Source organism: Mustelus asterias, chromosome 25, assembly GCF_964213995.1.
Source record: "Mustelus asterias chromosome 25, sMusAst1.hap1.1, whole genome shotgun sequence".
Classification (NCBI taxonomy): Eukaryota; Metazoa; Chordata; class Chondrichthyes; order Carcharhiniformes; family Triakidae; genus Mustelus; species Mustelus asterias.
The window spans coordinates 20268617-20284603 of NC_135825.1; the positions used below are offsets into that span (position 1 = coordinate 20268617).

General features: G+C 44.7%; 1 protein-coding gene across 1 annotated transcript; it reads left to right on the forward strand.

Moving 5' to 3' along the window:
• Positions 1-2836: 2836 nt before the first annotated feature.
• Positions 2837-14517, forward strand: LOC144479258 (coagulation factor X-like). Its single transcript, XM_078197929.1, has 4 exons — positions 2837-2966; positions 5187-5347; positions 9760-9873; positions 13915-14517. Exons 1-4 carry the CDS (start codon positions 2870-2872, stop codon positions 13936-13938), a joined length of 396 nt encoding a protein of 131 aa, XP_078054055.1. The 5' UTR covers positions 2837-2869; the 3' UTR covers positions 13939-14517.
• Positions 14518-15987: the final 1470 nt, after the last annotated feature.

The window sequence follows — 15987 nt, forward strand, 5'->3', positions numbered from 1 at the left end:
CAGTGTGAGACTTTGGCAGCAGACAGACATGTCCAGGGAAGAAGTGTATTCAACAATATACCTGAACACCTGGCAGTGGATAGGGTGGGGATGTTGAGGGGGAAGGCTGACATGTTGATAAAACTGGGATATTCTCGAAGAAAATAAGACACCTAATGAGGTGGTGATATCGCCATCAAATTAAAAATTGGAATCAATTCAGAGAAAGGTGTGCTTGTGAACAATACTGAGTGTGGACATGAAAATGACAACCATTCCTGTTAGATCCATGAAACAGCCAAGGTGGAATATCTATGGTATATCGCAGTTCCCGCTACCACCTTCCCATCCAAACTCCAGGCTTTCATCAGATCCACAACACGTTCATCCTTTTATTGTCTATCATTATGTTTCCTTTACCCTGAAGTATTTTCCTCTCCTTCATCTACAAATTCTAATCTTCAACTGTGTGCCTTACGGAAGAGCATCGACTCACTTACATAAATCTCCAAGCTGTCATGTGGCAGCTCTGAACTCTCAAAGCTGCTGCTTATGTCAGACGTATCGTGACAGAGAACACTGACAATTCTCATTGCAATTACCTTCAGAAAATCGAGGCTTTATGCACTGCCAGTGATGGAGGAAAATTGCCCCTTACCAAAAGAAATTACTCTGCTGGTTTCATCCACTTTCTATTAAATTCACTCTGTAGTAGCAATATCCTCTTTCAATGTGTATGTGTAGCCATTATATTAATGCACACATATACCTTTCTTCCACATGCGTTCAAACATTAACCATTAAATCATGAGCAACTAGAATAAAGGCACTTATCCCATTCATCTGCAATCTCCTTTGTTCCATGAGAGACAATCAACTGGTTATTTCAAACAGGTACAACACCTCCAATGAAAAAAATAACTTCACCCAATCACAGTAAATGTGTGAGCTGTGGTGATCGTACAGAATAATCCCAGGGTCACTGCACTGTGCTCCAGTATGGAACAGTTGCATTAAGCTTGTTGCTAGCTGTAGAAAGGGTTACAAGGTGCTGGCTTTCTACAGTGAGATTGGATTACAGGTAAGGATCATGATAGGATTACTGAGACCCCCTGTACGAGCTGGCGAAAGAAAGTGCAGGGAGCCCAACAAAGGCTTTGTTTTACTTCAAACTAGACTTGAATCACTCTACACATGTGGATGATGAATTTACCCAACTGAACTAAAGCTATTCAGTGGGTTTGGCTGGTGGTGGGAGTCTCATTCAAAACAGTTTTAACGCCGTTGCAGTATTTAAAGGGATGGGCCTGAAAAAATTAGCAGGCAGATTTTTTTTTGTAAACTGACCTAAAGGAGCCCAGCAACAGGTGAAGGCTTGGGCCCATGATTTCTCTCACCGTCCTGGTAGCTCTGGGCCCAGTAATCGTACAGAGAAGGTTCACTGGACTGATTGCTGAGATGAGAGGCTTATCCTATGAAAAAAGATTGGCCAGGTTAGTCCTATATCCATTGGAGTCCAGAAGAATGAGAGGCAATCTTATTGAAATATATAATATGCTGAGGCGATTTGACAGGTGTGGTAGCGTGACCCTTTAAGAGATGAGTTCTCAGAGGGTCACATGACCTCTGTGGCCAATCGGGGAAGATTGCCCGAATCCTGGGGCTGAGCACAGGTTTTTCTCTCTGTTGGTAGTCTGGAGTTGAGAAGCATGTTAGCCTTTATATCGATCTCTGTAAATAGTTGTTTTCCTCTAACAAACCATTTGTTCATTAATTTACTTGGTGGTTGCTCATCTGTGAGGGTACTACAATAGGGGAGATACCATGAGGATGTTTGTCCTTGTGGAAAAGATGAGAACTAGCAGACACATTTTAAGAATAAGAGGGTCTACTATTTAAGGCAGAGATCGGGACAAATGTTATCTGTCAAAAGGGTCATGGGTCTGTGGAATTCTCTTCCGCAGAGAGATCATAGCCAGCATTTCAGTGTGAAAACCTACCAGCCTTCTTCTATAGCCAGGCCTATCCAAGTCCACATCTGACTTTACAGCAGAACTTACATGCATCACTGCCCCCCCACCCCCACACAGTTGGCGGCCACCTGCAGAAGAAGTGACCACTCAGCCACCTGCAAAATTCCAGCTGCCCCACAACATGGCACCATTAAGAGGCCATCATTTATTTAAATTAGCTGCCTGTCTCTGGTGGGCAGTCAGCCACCATACAGCCAGTCCTGCTGCTGGTAAATGGGCCAGGGACGGAACAGCATTGAAGGGACAACCCGACAACTCGATAGAGAGAAGAAGATTAAGAGGTGGCTTAATAGAGGCATACAAGATGATCAGAGGATTAGATAGGGTGGATAGTGAGAGTCTTTTTCCTCGGATGGTGATAGCTAGCACGAGGGGACATAGCTTTAAATTGAGGGGTGATAGATATAGGACAGATGTCAGAGGTAGGTTCTTCACTCAGAGAATGGTAAGGGCGTGGAATGCCCTGCCTGCAGCAGTAGTGGACTCGCCAACATTAAGGGCATTTAAATGGTCATTGGATAAACATATGGATGATATTGGAATACTGCAGGTTCGATGGGCTTTAGATTGGTTTCACTGGTACTGCGCTGTAATGTTCTATGTTCTATGATGTGGCTCCCTGATATTTTACCAGCCCGACCCACACCCCCCCTCCCTGCCACCCATGCCCTCTTCCCCGTCATCAAAAATACGGGACTAAGTGCTCTGCGAAACATTGTGACAACATTTCAAAATAATCTGTTATTTATTAACCAAAGCATTTCAATAACAAGAAAACCCACTGACTATATAAACAGTGAACCACCAGTTCAAGTGAGGTAGAATTTTTTACAAAACTGCATCTTGTTTTTCCTGTGATGATAAATTTGAGTAGGTATTTTGAGAGCAACATGACAATCATTTTGAGCTATGGGATAATATCATTGCTTCTATTTGGCTGTCAGGCAAATGACTGTAAGTAACAACACTTTTCATCATAATTCTTGAAGCAATCTGTTTTTAGACATATTTCTCTGGCTCCCTCTGTTGCTGCTACATGTGGCATCGAGTCAGTCCCTGGCTCAGAATAGACTGGTGATCTGACTTGTTCTCTGCCACTTTGACTCCTGTGCCCACCGCCCTTTAACCAGCGACAGTGAGAAGTTCTCAGGTCTTCAATCTCTATCATGAACTGTCTGTGCCTTGTCTTTATATCTCACCCCCTGAGGCATCACTGAGATCCAGGGACAGGATAGCAATTTTGTTTCTTCAAACTAATTTTTTGTGTAAATACACAAATCATTCCAAAATTGTTGGCGTGAATTCCCTGATGTTGTTCACCTCGCCAGCACTGGCAGCGGGAACGGAGAATTTAGCACTCAGCCAAATCTCCATTCACTGCAGCGGGACTGGAGAATCCCAGCCGTGGGCGAGGTCGGAGAATTCCAGCCACCGTCTAACCTTTGCTGCATTGATGTGATATTGGAGTAATGGTATTTGGAATAGTTTCCATCCAGGTAATTAAACAACTGGAGAAAGGTTACAAGAATGGCCATTTTAACACGATCTGCCCGGTGGAAATTGGTCGTTATGTGGTTGACGTGTTCCTGCGTACTTACCCATCCCAGAATTGTCCATGATTTTGCCTCTGGAAAGGCAGCTGAGAAGCACAAACAAAGCAATCAGGGTTCTCATTTACCACCACCCACTCCTCAAGGGCAACTAGGGATGGGCAATAGATGCTGGCCAGCCAGTGACGCCCATGTTTCATAATTGAATTTGAAAGAAATTTAGACTGGTGACCAGTCATGTTAATCAGTTCCAACTGTCAATTTACCACAAGCCTGAGTGCGAAAATGCTGTGGTTTTGCTCCTAGGTAATGTCAGGGGAGAAGGGAATCCTGAACCTGGTGAGACAATTTAATTTAAAAAAAAAATTCCCTATGATGTTGAAGGAGCCATGTGTTCCCCTAAGCGCAAGGAAAATTGAGGCCTCTCTTGCTTCAGGCTCCCTCCTCCTTCCCTCCTGTGAGATGCTCCCTGAATCTCCCGTACAACACCAACTTGAATGCCAATGAGCCACTTGTTTCTCTGCAGATGATGGTGAAGTGGAATTGGCCTCCTGTTCATAGAATCCCTGCTATAAAGGGAGGCCTTTCAGCCCATCAAGTCGGCACCTACCACAATCGCACCCAGGGCCTATCCCCGCAACCCCATGTATTTACCCTGCTAATCCCTCTGAAACTAAGGGACAATTTAGCGTAGCCAATCCAATAATCCACACATCTGTTGGACTGTGGGTGGAAACAGGAGCACCCAGAGGAGACGCATGCAGACATGGGGAGAACGTGGAAACTCCGGAAAGACAGTGACCCATGCCAGGAATCGAACCCCGGTCCCTCGCGCTGTGAGGCACCAGTGCTAACCACGGTGCCACCGTGCCACACTAATTAATGAGTTAATGAGTTAAAATTGCTTCACCTTGTTTTCTGCTGCCGTGGGTTCTTAATTTGTCCAGCCAACCACCAATTAGAAACCCACCGGGCATTAAAATCAGGGCCGGAACATATAAATTCTGGCTATCAGACAGAAACCTGGTTGCAGCACATCTGTAGAAACCAAACCTTTATTGTGTTTAATAAGAGAGATGCTTTAAAGTGAGAAAACCCTGTACACAGCAAAAAATAACAGAGCATAAAATGAAATAAAAGGTAACAGACCAAGTTTCAGGAGCTTTTTAATGAAGCTTGTGTTATAACTGAACAGATTATAATGAATGTGGCTATGATTAGCAAGATTATGAGGAAGATGGTTACTTGTGTCTTTTTGTAATTTGAAACGATCTCAACAGCAACTGAAAAAAAGCAAATAAATAGCAACCAATTTAGTCATTTTATTGATTTAATTGTTAGAGGCCAAACTACCCTCACACCAAAAGAATTTTTGAAACGGACTTTGTACAATTCTTCCCTCGATATCTAGCGAAGTTTCAAATCAGAGTGTCAGCAAATTCAGTGAAAATCCACCTATCGCCCTGACTTTTGACAGAGTTTAAAGCAAAGAAAGAATTTTCATTTATATAGCGCCTTCCACAACTTCAGGATATCACAGAACACTTGACAGCCATCAGTGTTACTATGTTATGATATATGCACTCAGGCGCATGGTTTCTAATAATATGGATGTGTTATTGAGTATTTTTACAGAAACCGGATGCTGCGCGGTTCCTGTCTCGATTTCGCAGAGCTAACCATTTGTTCGAGGAAGCCAAAGCAGGGAATCTGGAAAGAGAGTGTTTGGAAGAAACCTGTTCCAGAGAAGAGGTTCGAGAGATTTTTGAAGATGACACGAAAACAGTAAGGCCCAAGTTTTAAGATTCGTTTTAGTCTCTGTGTCCCATTCTCACTGTTCCTCATTTTCATTCTTTCTCTGATCACATAACTGGGAGGATTCCAGGTGCTCAGAATAATAAGGTTGGTGCAATATGAAACTTGCTGTTGACATTGCTTGTTACAAGGTGAGGCAGTCTCCTCTTACCTTGGCTGGATTAGCAAGACCACTGAGCTACTTATGCGGATGACACGAAGATGGCTGGACTTGCGGATAGCGATGAACATTGTCGGACAATACAGCAGGATATAGATAGGCTGGAAAATTGGGCGGAGAAATGGCAGATGGAATTTAATCCAGATAAATGCGAAGTATTGCATTTTGGAAGAACTAATGTAGGAGGGAGTTATACAATAAATGGCAGAGCCATCAAGAGCATAGAAACACAGAGGGACCTAGGTGTGCAAGTCCACAAATCCCTGAAGGTGGCAGCACAGGTGGAGAAGGTGGTGAAGAAGGCATATGGTATGCTTGCCTTTATAGGACGGGGTATAGAGTATAAAAGCTGGAGTCTGATGTTGCAGATGTATAGAACGCTGGTTAGGCCACATTTGGAGTATTGCATCCCGTTCTGGTCGCCGCACTACCAGGAGGACGTGGAGGCTTTAGAGAGAGTACAGAGAAGGTTTACCAGGATGTTGCCTGGTATGGAGGGTCTTAGCTATGAGGAGAGATTGGGTAAACTGGGCTTGTTCTCCCTGGAAAGACGGAGAATGAGGGGAGACCTAATAGAAGTGTACAAAATTATGAAGGGTATAGATAGGGTGAACAGTGGGAAGCTTTTTCCCAGGTCGGAGGTGACGATCACGAGGGCTCACGGGCTCAAGGTGAGAGGGGCGAGGTATAACTCAGATATCAGAGGGACGTTTTTTTACACAGAGAGTGGTGGGGGCCTGGAATGCACTGCCAAGTAGGGTGGTGGAGGCAGACACGCTGGCATAGTTTAAGACTTACCTGGATAGTCACATGAGCAGTCTGGGAATGGAGGGATACAAACGAATGGTTTAGTTGGACCAATGAGCGGCACAGGCTTGGAGGGCCGAAGGGCCTGTTTCCTGTGCTGTACTGTTCTTTGTTCTGTGAGCTGTGGGGATTGGTCGAGGTGGCATTGACTGTTCTTGGACCGTGGGTCTGGTTGTGAAGGCAGCCAACCATTGGTTCTGGTTGGCTGCCTTCCCTCAGGTAGCAGCTCACTCCTTCACTTCCTCCCAGCTCATCATCCCAGGGCCCAAACACACTTTTCAGGTGAAGCAGCGCTTCACTTGCACCTCGTTCAGGCTGGTCTATTGCATTCGCTGCTCCCAATGCAGTCTACTCTACATTGGAGAGACTAAACGTAGACTGGTTTGCAGGACAAATTTGTTCAGTCTGCAAGCGGGACCCACACCTTCCTGTCGCTTGCCATTTCAACACACTGCCCTGATCTCCTGTCCACATGTCCGTCCTTGGCCTTTTGCAATGTTCCAGTGAAGCCCAACATAAACTGGAGAAACAGCACCTCATCTTAGGCACTTAGTGGACAGCACGGTGGCACAGTGATTAGCACTGCTGGCTCACAGCGCAAGGGACCCGGGTTCAATTCTTGGCCTGGATCACTGTCTGTGCAGTGTCTGCACGTTCTCCCCGTATCTGTGTGGGTTTCCTCCGGGTGCTCCAACTTCCTTCCACAGTCGGAAAGACTGGTTAGGTGCATAGACAGACTAAATTCTCCCTCAGTGTACCCGAACTGGCACCAGAGTGTGGCGACGAGGGGATTTTCACAGTAACTTCATTGCAGCGTTAATGTGACTAATAAATAAACTTTAAACTTTACTTTGGTGCCTTCGGCAATTTACAGCCTTCTGGACTGAACATTGAGTTCAACAACTTCAGTGCGTGATCTCTCTCCTCGTCCTCCACTCCATCTCCATTTATTTTATTTCATTGTTTCTTTTCATCTTATTAATCCATTTTTATTACTTTGTATTTTGTTATTTTTACTTTTTTCACTTCTAAAATCTCGCTTTCTATCTTGTTTTTACATCCTCTTCCCCTCACCCCACTCGGTCCATCTGCCACCTTCCTGCACTCTGCACCTCTGTTCTGCCATTTACACATTCCAATCTCTTAATGGATGTTATTAGCACCATTCCTAGCCTTGATCATCACCATTTACATCGCATTTGTTTTTTGATCAATGCCATCCCTAACAATTACAAGCCCCCTCACCCTCACAGTATAAATCTCACACTATTTTTCTTGTCTTCAACTCTGATGAAGGGTCATTTGACTCGAAATGTTCGGTCTATTCTCTCTCCATAGATGCTGTCAGACTTGCTGAGATTTTCCAGCATTTTCTGTTTTTGATGCAACAATTCAACTCTGGTTGGCCTGAGCCTGGTTTAATTAGGATCAATTGATTTGTGGGCCTTTTAACTCAATGGATTTTAATGTGTTTTTTTCCCTTTCTTCAAGGATTTGTTCTGGACATACTACACAGGTATGTCTTCTTTAATTTCTCACAATATCAAAGCAGTTTCTTGCCAGTGCAGAACTTGAATATTGCTGAAAAAGGGCACATCCTGTTAAAGCTTTTTGTCTTGAACTCTTCAGGATAATTTGCTGGAATACGAAATGTTAAGGGAATAACAATTTCTATCACACAGGAAGAGAGTGGTGATTGGTTGGCATGTCAATTCAAACCAGGCAGGTTGACTCTGATTGGTCAAGGCTTTGCCTTGCAGAATGAACCAGAGACTGGTTGTTGCCTATTTTGTTTGGTTGAAGAAAGGACAGTGTGTGTACACGTTCTCTCTGTTTGCAAAGAACAGGGCCTTGTGCATTATTATATGTAGCTTCCAGCATGAGTAAGTCAGCCAGCCTGTGAGCCTGACTGATAATCCTAAATTGGTTGTCAGTTTAATTCTGAGCACAATCAGGATTGTTTAGCAAGTGTTGTCCAATCATGAAATTGGACATGAAGCTAACATTGGAAACTGTTTTAAGCTTTGCAAGCACCATCTGATTGGCTACGGTTGGCTACACACTTTGCCTCCTGCGAACAACTGAAGCGACATGCAGTTTAATACGATCCGCCAGCCTTTGGAAGGCAGAGCCTTCACACTGGCTCTGAAATTCATGCACTACATTACTTGTTTGTGCGAAAGGCAGCAAGTCTCTTTGGCCTGACTGCAACATTCTGTTAGTGCCAATTGTCCAATTGCCCTGATGACTGAAAGATGAAAAGCTTCGACAACATGTGTATTTTTTCAGCAATACCCAAAACACAAAATAGTTAGAACTTTTATTTAATGGAATAAAAGTAGCTTCCAGCATAAAAAGGATTATTTTCTTCACTGGGCAATTATTTCGAGATAATTAATTGATATAAAATAGTTCACATATCACAAAATTCCAGAAAGAAAATAATAGACATCCATTTATATATCACCCATCCAAACCTCAAGGTGTCGCTAGGTTAGGGAAGTACTTTGGAGATGTTATTTTCTCACAGCTTGCTCCCATAAATACCAATGTGATGATGACCAGAAAACCTTTCTTAGTGATGTTAATTGAGGGGCAAATATTGGCCAGAACACTGGGGATGACAACACTAGCATTTGAAATACTGTCACAGGATGTTTTATCTTCACTTTGAAGAGCAAATGTGGCTCAGTTTAATATGACAGCCACAGGTTGGCACCTCTGACAGTGCAGCACTCCAGTACTGCAGCACAGTGTCAGCCTTGATTCCTGTGCTCAGGTTTTCAGAGTGAGTGATACAGAGAATTCTCTTTTCTGGATTCTAATTGTCTACTTGGTATCATACGGCCCTCCATATCAAGACAATAGAATCATAGAATCCCAACAGTGTAGAGGGAGGCCATTCGGCCCATCGAGTCGGCACTGACCACAATCCCACCCAGACCCTGTACCCGTAACCATTGTCCACCTCCCATCCCCTTTCCTGTCCAAGATCGAGGATGAGAACTTATTCCATTTCACACTGTGTTCAGGTGCCCGCAAGCCTAAAAATTGAGGATGCATGGGAAAGGCCCTTAAATGGCCACTTCAGGGCTTTAATAGGGGCAAGGGCAGGCTTCCTATCCGAGGTCCTGTCCACCCCACCGTAAAATGGTGCTTGGGTCGGGGAAGTCGGGATCCTGGAGAGAATCCTGTCCATGCTATTTTACACCAATGTGTGCTTAATCTAGAGCATGTTATGTGACACTTGGCTCGGGATTTTCCGGCCATACGTGTGCCCCAGGACCGGAAATTCCCGCACGAGGTCACCGAACCTTTGCATCATCCACAATTCCCAAGGCCGGTGGGACGGGAAAATTCTGCCCTTGATGTCAGATTGAAATTAAAAACTCCAATTTCATTTTTTGTTTCTTAGGAAGGACTGAGTGTGATTCGTCTCCCTGTGCAAACGGTGGCACCTGTTTGGATGCTTACGGTGAAATTTTCTGCAATTGCCCTGGAGGATTTAATGGAACATTCTGTGAATTCGGTCAGTGAATTTTCATTGCAAAATTTATTTTATCGCATGAAAAGTCTGCAGTTATATTCAATAGGACAGGTTGAAACAGGTTTGCCCCCCTCCCCCCTTCCCCACCCACGTCCCCCACTCCTGTGACTCCACTCCTGTCAGACACAGCATCACCTGTGATGTACAGCACCTCTGTCTCTCAATTTTCTTGTCCTGAGTTATTTGTATAGCTGGGGTGTGCTCTGAGTGTCGGCCTGCCTCTTGTATAAGAACATAAGAACACAAGAAATAGGAGCAGGAGTAGGCCATCTAGCCCCTCGAGCCTGCCCCGCCATTCAATAAGGTCATGGCTGATCTGAAGTGGATCAGTTCCACTTACCCGCCTGATCCCTATAACCCCTAATTCCCTTACCGATCAGGAATCCATTTATCCGTGATTTAAACATCTTCAACGAGGTAGCCTCCACCACTTCAGTGGGCAGAGAATTCCAGAGATTCACCACCCTCTGAGAGAAGAAGTTCCTCCTCAACTCTGTCCTAAACTGACCCCCCTTTATTTTGAGGCTGTGCCCTCTAGTTCTAGTTTCCTTTCTAAGTGGAAAGAATCTCTCCATCTCTACCCTATCCAGCCCCTTCATAATCTTATAGGTCTCTATAAGATCCCCCCTCAGCCTTCTAAATTCCAATGAATACAAACCCAATCTGCTCAGTTTCTCCTCATAATCAACACCCCTCAACTCTGGTATCAACCTGGTGAACCTTCTCTGCACTCCCTCCAAGGCCAATATATCCTTCCGCAAATCAGGGGACCAATACTGCACACAGTATTCCAGCTGCGGCCTCAACAATGCCCTGTACAGATGCAGCAAGACATCTCTGCTTTTATATTCTATCCCCCTTGCGATATAGGCCAACATCCCATTTGCCTTCTTGATCACCTGTTGCACCTGCAGACTGGGTTTTTGCGTCTCATGCACAAGGACCCCCAGATGCCTCTGCACAGCAGCATGTTGTAATTTCTTTCCATTTAGATAATAATCCAATTTGCTATTATTTCTTCCAAAGTGAATAACCTCGCATTTGTATAGCTGGGGTGTGCTCTGAGTGTCGACCTGCCTCTTGTAGGGCCTGGCACTGTGATTGGGGCAGTGGCGGGGGTGAGGAAGTGGGAGTGACAACAGGAGGTTGGTTGTGCAGCTCATTGTCACTGGCACTCGTCTCTTTGGCTGTTGTTGGACAGCGACAATCAAACAAGGTCAAAGATATCAGATCACTGCAGGATAAAGGATTGGAGATGGGTAAGATGACTGGTTGAAATTGGCTCTTGAATTGTCAACCTGTGGGGTTATTAACTAGCATGACAACATGGAGCAGATAATCCACTAAGTGCTACCATTGGTAAAAAGGTTCTGTACATTCCTGCACAGGATGAGCTAACTAGGCAGCTTATAGAAGATCATTTGTTAAAAAAGTCAAATGTTTGCTGTTTGAGGTCATGTCAATCATGATGTGTGAGATAGCTATCGGCAGAATGTTTGATTTGATTTGATTTCTTATTGTCACATGTGTTAGCATGCAGTGAAAAGTATTGTTTCTTGCGTGCTATACAGATAAAGCATACCGTCGATAGAGAAGGAAACGAGAGGGTGCAGAATGGAGTGTTACAGTTATAGCTAGGGTGTAGAGAAAGAGTAACTTATTGCAAGATAGGTCCATTCAAAAGTCTGATGGCAACAGGGAAGAAGCTGTTCTTGAGTCGATTGAGAAGGAAAACATTTGGCCCAAGGTGCCTTGAAAGAGCTAGCCAAGTAGTCCCCCTCCCTTGCTCTTTCCCTGGTAGGCTCAGGAGACTGGAGTTTAATTCCCTCTGGTGGGCCCAAAGCTTGTTTTAATGGAGCGCAGTCTTGTGAATCAAAGTGAGAGATTTCTAGGCTAATGTCTATGCATCTTGCGCGCTATACAGACAAAGCATACCTTTCATAGAGAAGGAAAAGAGAGAGAGTGCAGAATGTAGTGTTACTGTTATAGCTAGGGTGTAGAGAAAGATTAACTTCATGCAAGGTAGGTCCATTCAAAAGTCTGACAGCAGCAGGGAAGAAGCTGTTCTTGAGTCAGTTGGTATGTGATCTCAGACTTTTGTACCTTTTTCCTGATGGAAGAACGTGAAAGAGAGAATGTCCATGGTGCGTTGGGTCCTTAATTATGCTGGCTGCTTTGCCGAGGCAGCGGGAAGTGCAGACATAGTCAATGGATGGGAGGCTGGTTTGCATCATGGATTGGGTTGCATTCACAACCTTTCGTAGTTCCTTGTGGTCTTGGGCAGAGCAGGAGCCATACCAAGCTGTGATATAACCAGAAAGAATGCTTTCCATGGTGCATCTGTAAAAGTTGGATCGAGGAGATCGAGAAGGTAGGCGAGGGCTGCTGGCTACTTTCTTTGTATCAGGCAGCTTGTCAATGTGAGGGGTAATGGCACTGGGCACAAGGTATGAAACCAGATGGAGACAGGGGGCACCATGCATGGAGCCGAGGTGTTGGGGACACCAGGCAAGGGTCCTAGGGATTGTTTTAAAATGTAGTCCTGCCTTGCCTTAAGCTCCCATTCATTATGGACTGTTCCAGCAATAACGAGCCTAGTATCTGCATTAAAGTTTTGTAATTGTATCTATTAGTCACAAGTAGGGCTTACATTAATGAAGTTACAGTGAAATTCCCCTGAGAGGCAAGCTCGCAGTCTGCAGTCTGCGTCAGGCTTGATAAATGCACTGGGGAATACTCAGCACTTTGCACATAGGATGCCACTGCTTCCAGTGAAATAAGGAATGGTCACCATTGTGCTGCAACACATCCGCTGCCAAACTTTAAATTATCTATCCCGATATTTCACTTACTAGTTTCACAGGACAAAGGTCTCCAACACTTCTGTCTTCATGGGAGACATAAATATTGGCCCAGTCATATAAACCGGATGTCTACAGGAATTGACAGTGATAGTTCAAGCAGGTACACAATGAAACTAACAATTTCCAGCAAATGTTGTGGTTGGGCACCAACATGATAATGTTGTTTGTTCATTAGAATGAGGGTGATAATGCAGGTCAATGGAACATTTACCATTGTCAGGATCTCAGGTTAGGTTTAACATGGCTAACTGCAGAGTAAAATCTCCTCTGTCACACAACACATCACAGACACAACAACGTACTGTACTGTCATTTTGTCCATTTCTCACATCCATCATCCTGTGACCTTCCCGACTGGAGGCAGATTTTGTGCCATTGGACAGCTTCCATTAACAAATGGTTTAATTTGTTTCAAACAGCTAGCATAGACAGGTTGGGCCAAATGGCCTCTTCTGAGCTGTACGCTTCTATGGAACCTACACACAGTGTACTGAGTGTCAGCGGGGACTTTTTTCTGATGTTTCTGGATGGAATCAAGGGCCGGAATATTTTGTTCAGTCGGGCGGGTCTGGAAGTGGGTGCAAAACACGCTTCTGGTCGCGGTCAGCCCCAGAATGCGATTTCACCCATTGGCAGGCAGTCTGTGTGAAACGCTGCAAACTGTGTCCAGGCAGCGCTCACAAGCGCAAACCTCAGTCCCCAGACAACGTTTTACATTTTATTTCAGCCCTGACGCTTCCTATCACTCTGGATCAAGGTTGAAGCTAAAATGTAAGGGTTGCCTGGCCAATCGGCCCATCCACTAAGTGTAAGAGCAGGTGAGCAATGTAAAATTGCATTCAACTGACCTTGTCATGGGCTAAATTACCTGCTTGATTGTCGACGGGACGCTTACAACTGTCGCACCCGCCCACTAAATCCAAAATATTGCGTGAGTGCGCAGTGACATCGGGACCTGCTCTCAATGTCTTCTCCCACAATTTCACACCCTTCCTGGTCAGGCATCTCTCTTACAGGAGCAGTGTAAAATTCCGGTCTGGGTCCCAGCAGGAAAAAGTCACTGTCCACACCTCTGTGCGTTCTGCTGAAAGGGTGAAATGTTATTATAGAAACAGTACATCATGTGTTTGATAATTAACACTTACTCATCTTATTTCAGATATCAATGAGTGCGAGCTCTTGAACGTTTGCCCACCAGGAACCACATGTGTAGATGGAATCAATAATTTCACCTGCAATTGTCCAGTTGATGGGTGCAAAGGGTTAACATTGAGGGACAACTGAGAATTTCTTCTCGATTTACTTGGACCCGATGAAGTTGTGTTTACTAATTGGTAAAATCAATCATTGCCTGTGATTACTGATCTCCTCTAATCCTGGTCATTACTGCCTGATTTATAAAGGGCGGGGATTCTCCGTTCTCATCTGTCTCCCCACCGCACCGCCAGTGAGAATGGAGAATTTGGCGCTCCACCAAAACTCCATTCACTGCAGCCGCACCGGAGAATCCCAGCCGCGAATGAGGTTGGAGGTTTTTGGCGATATTATTTGTAATCCGTGAAGTTGGATGAAAATGATGTCAGGCTTGCTGAGATTTTCCAGCATTTTCTGTTTTTGTTTCAGATTCCTGCATCCCCAGTGATTTGCTTTTATGAAATTTGTTAGTTGTCAGTGCAATAATTTTTTAATATTGTTCCAAGAATAAAGTGACACGTGCAAAATCTTGCACGTTAATAACACCTTGTACCTGCCATGTTATTAATTTAAGTAATTTTTTTATACGTTTCCAATTCAATCAAATCGAGTCCAATTCAGAGTCTCAACAAGTTGAGACATTTCCGATCCAAGCTGACAAGACGGCAAACGACCACTTACCCTGTCCTGGGCTTGATCTACATGAGCCAAGCTGATTGGAGCAGGTGGAGAATTCCTCCTCCAAGGCTTGATCTCATTTGCATCTTAGCCAAAAGGCCGAGATACCGCTTTTAAAAATTGCTTCATATGGAACATATGAAGCTTAAATGGAACCCAATGACCTCAGCCAAGTGCAGCATCCGCGTAACTACACTTGATCTTAGCCAAAAGGAAGTTATTAATTTAAGTATTTATAACAACTTCAGTTGATATTGCGGTGAGTGTTAACATAGAACAGTACAGCACAGAACAGGCCCTTCGGCCCACGATGTTGTGCCGAGCTTTATCTGAAACCAAGATCAAGCTATCCCACTCCCTATCATCCTGGTGTGCTCCATGTGCCTATCCAATAACCGCTTAAATGTTCCTAAAGTGTCTGACTCCACTATCACTGCAGGCAGTCCATTCCACACCCCAACCACTCTCTGCGTAAAGAACCTACCTCTGATATCCTTCCTGTATCTCCCACCACGAACCCTATAGTTATGCCCCCTTGTAATAGCTCCATCCACCCGAGGAAATAGTCTTTGAACGTTCACTCTATCTATCCCCTTCATCATTTTATAAACCTCTATTAAGTCTCCCCTCAGCCTCCTCTGCTCCAGAGAGAACAGCCCTAGCTCCCGCGACCTTTCCTCATAAGACCTACCCTCCAAACCAGGCAGCATCCTGGTAAATCTCCTCTGCACTCTCTCCAGCGCCTCCACATCCTTCCTATAGTGAGGCGACCAGAACTGCACACAGTACTCCAAATGTGGTCTCATCAAGGTCCTGTACAGTTGCAGCATAACCCCACGGCTCTTAAACTCCAACCCCCTGTTAATAAAAGCTAACACACTATAGGCCTTCTTCACAGCTCTATCCACTTGAGTGGCAACCTTTAGAGATCTGTGGATATGAACCCCAAGATCTCTCTGTTCCTCCACAGTCTTCAGAACCCTACCTTTGACCCTGTAATCCACATTTAAATTAGTCCTACCAAAATGAATCACCTCACATTTATCCGGGTTAAACTCCATTTGCCATTTTTCAGCCCAGCTTTGCATCCTATCTATGTCTCTTTGCAGCCTACAACAGCCCTCCACCTCATCCACTACTCCACCAATCTTGGTGTCATCAGCAAATTTACTGATCCACCCTTCAGCCCCCTCCTCTAAGTCATTAATAAAAATCACAAAGAGCAGAGGACCAAGCACTGATCCCTGCGGCACTCCGCTAGCAACCTGCCTCTAATCCGAAAATTTTCCATCGACCACCACCCTCTGTCTTCGATCAGACAGCCAGTTACCTATCCAATCGGCCAACTTTCCCTCTATCC

Coding starts and splice junctions, on each gene's coding strand:
- LOC144479258 (XM_078197929.1), top strand. CDS start 2,870: ATGATAAATTTGAGTAGGTATTTTGAGAGCAACATGACAATCATTTTG. Junction 5,348..9,759: donor TTGAAGATGACACGAAAACA/GTAAGGCCCAAG, acceptor TTTGTTTCTTAG/GAAGGACTGAGTGTGATTCG. Junction 9,874..13,914: donor TGGAACATTCTGTGAATTCG/GTCAGTGAATTT, acceptor ATCTTATTTCAG/ATATCAATGAGTGCGAGCTC.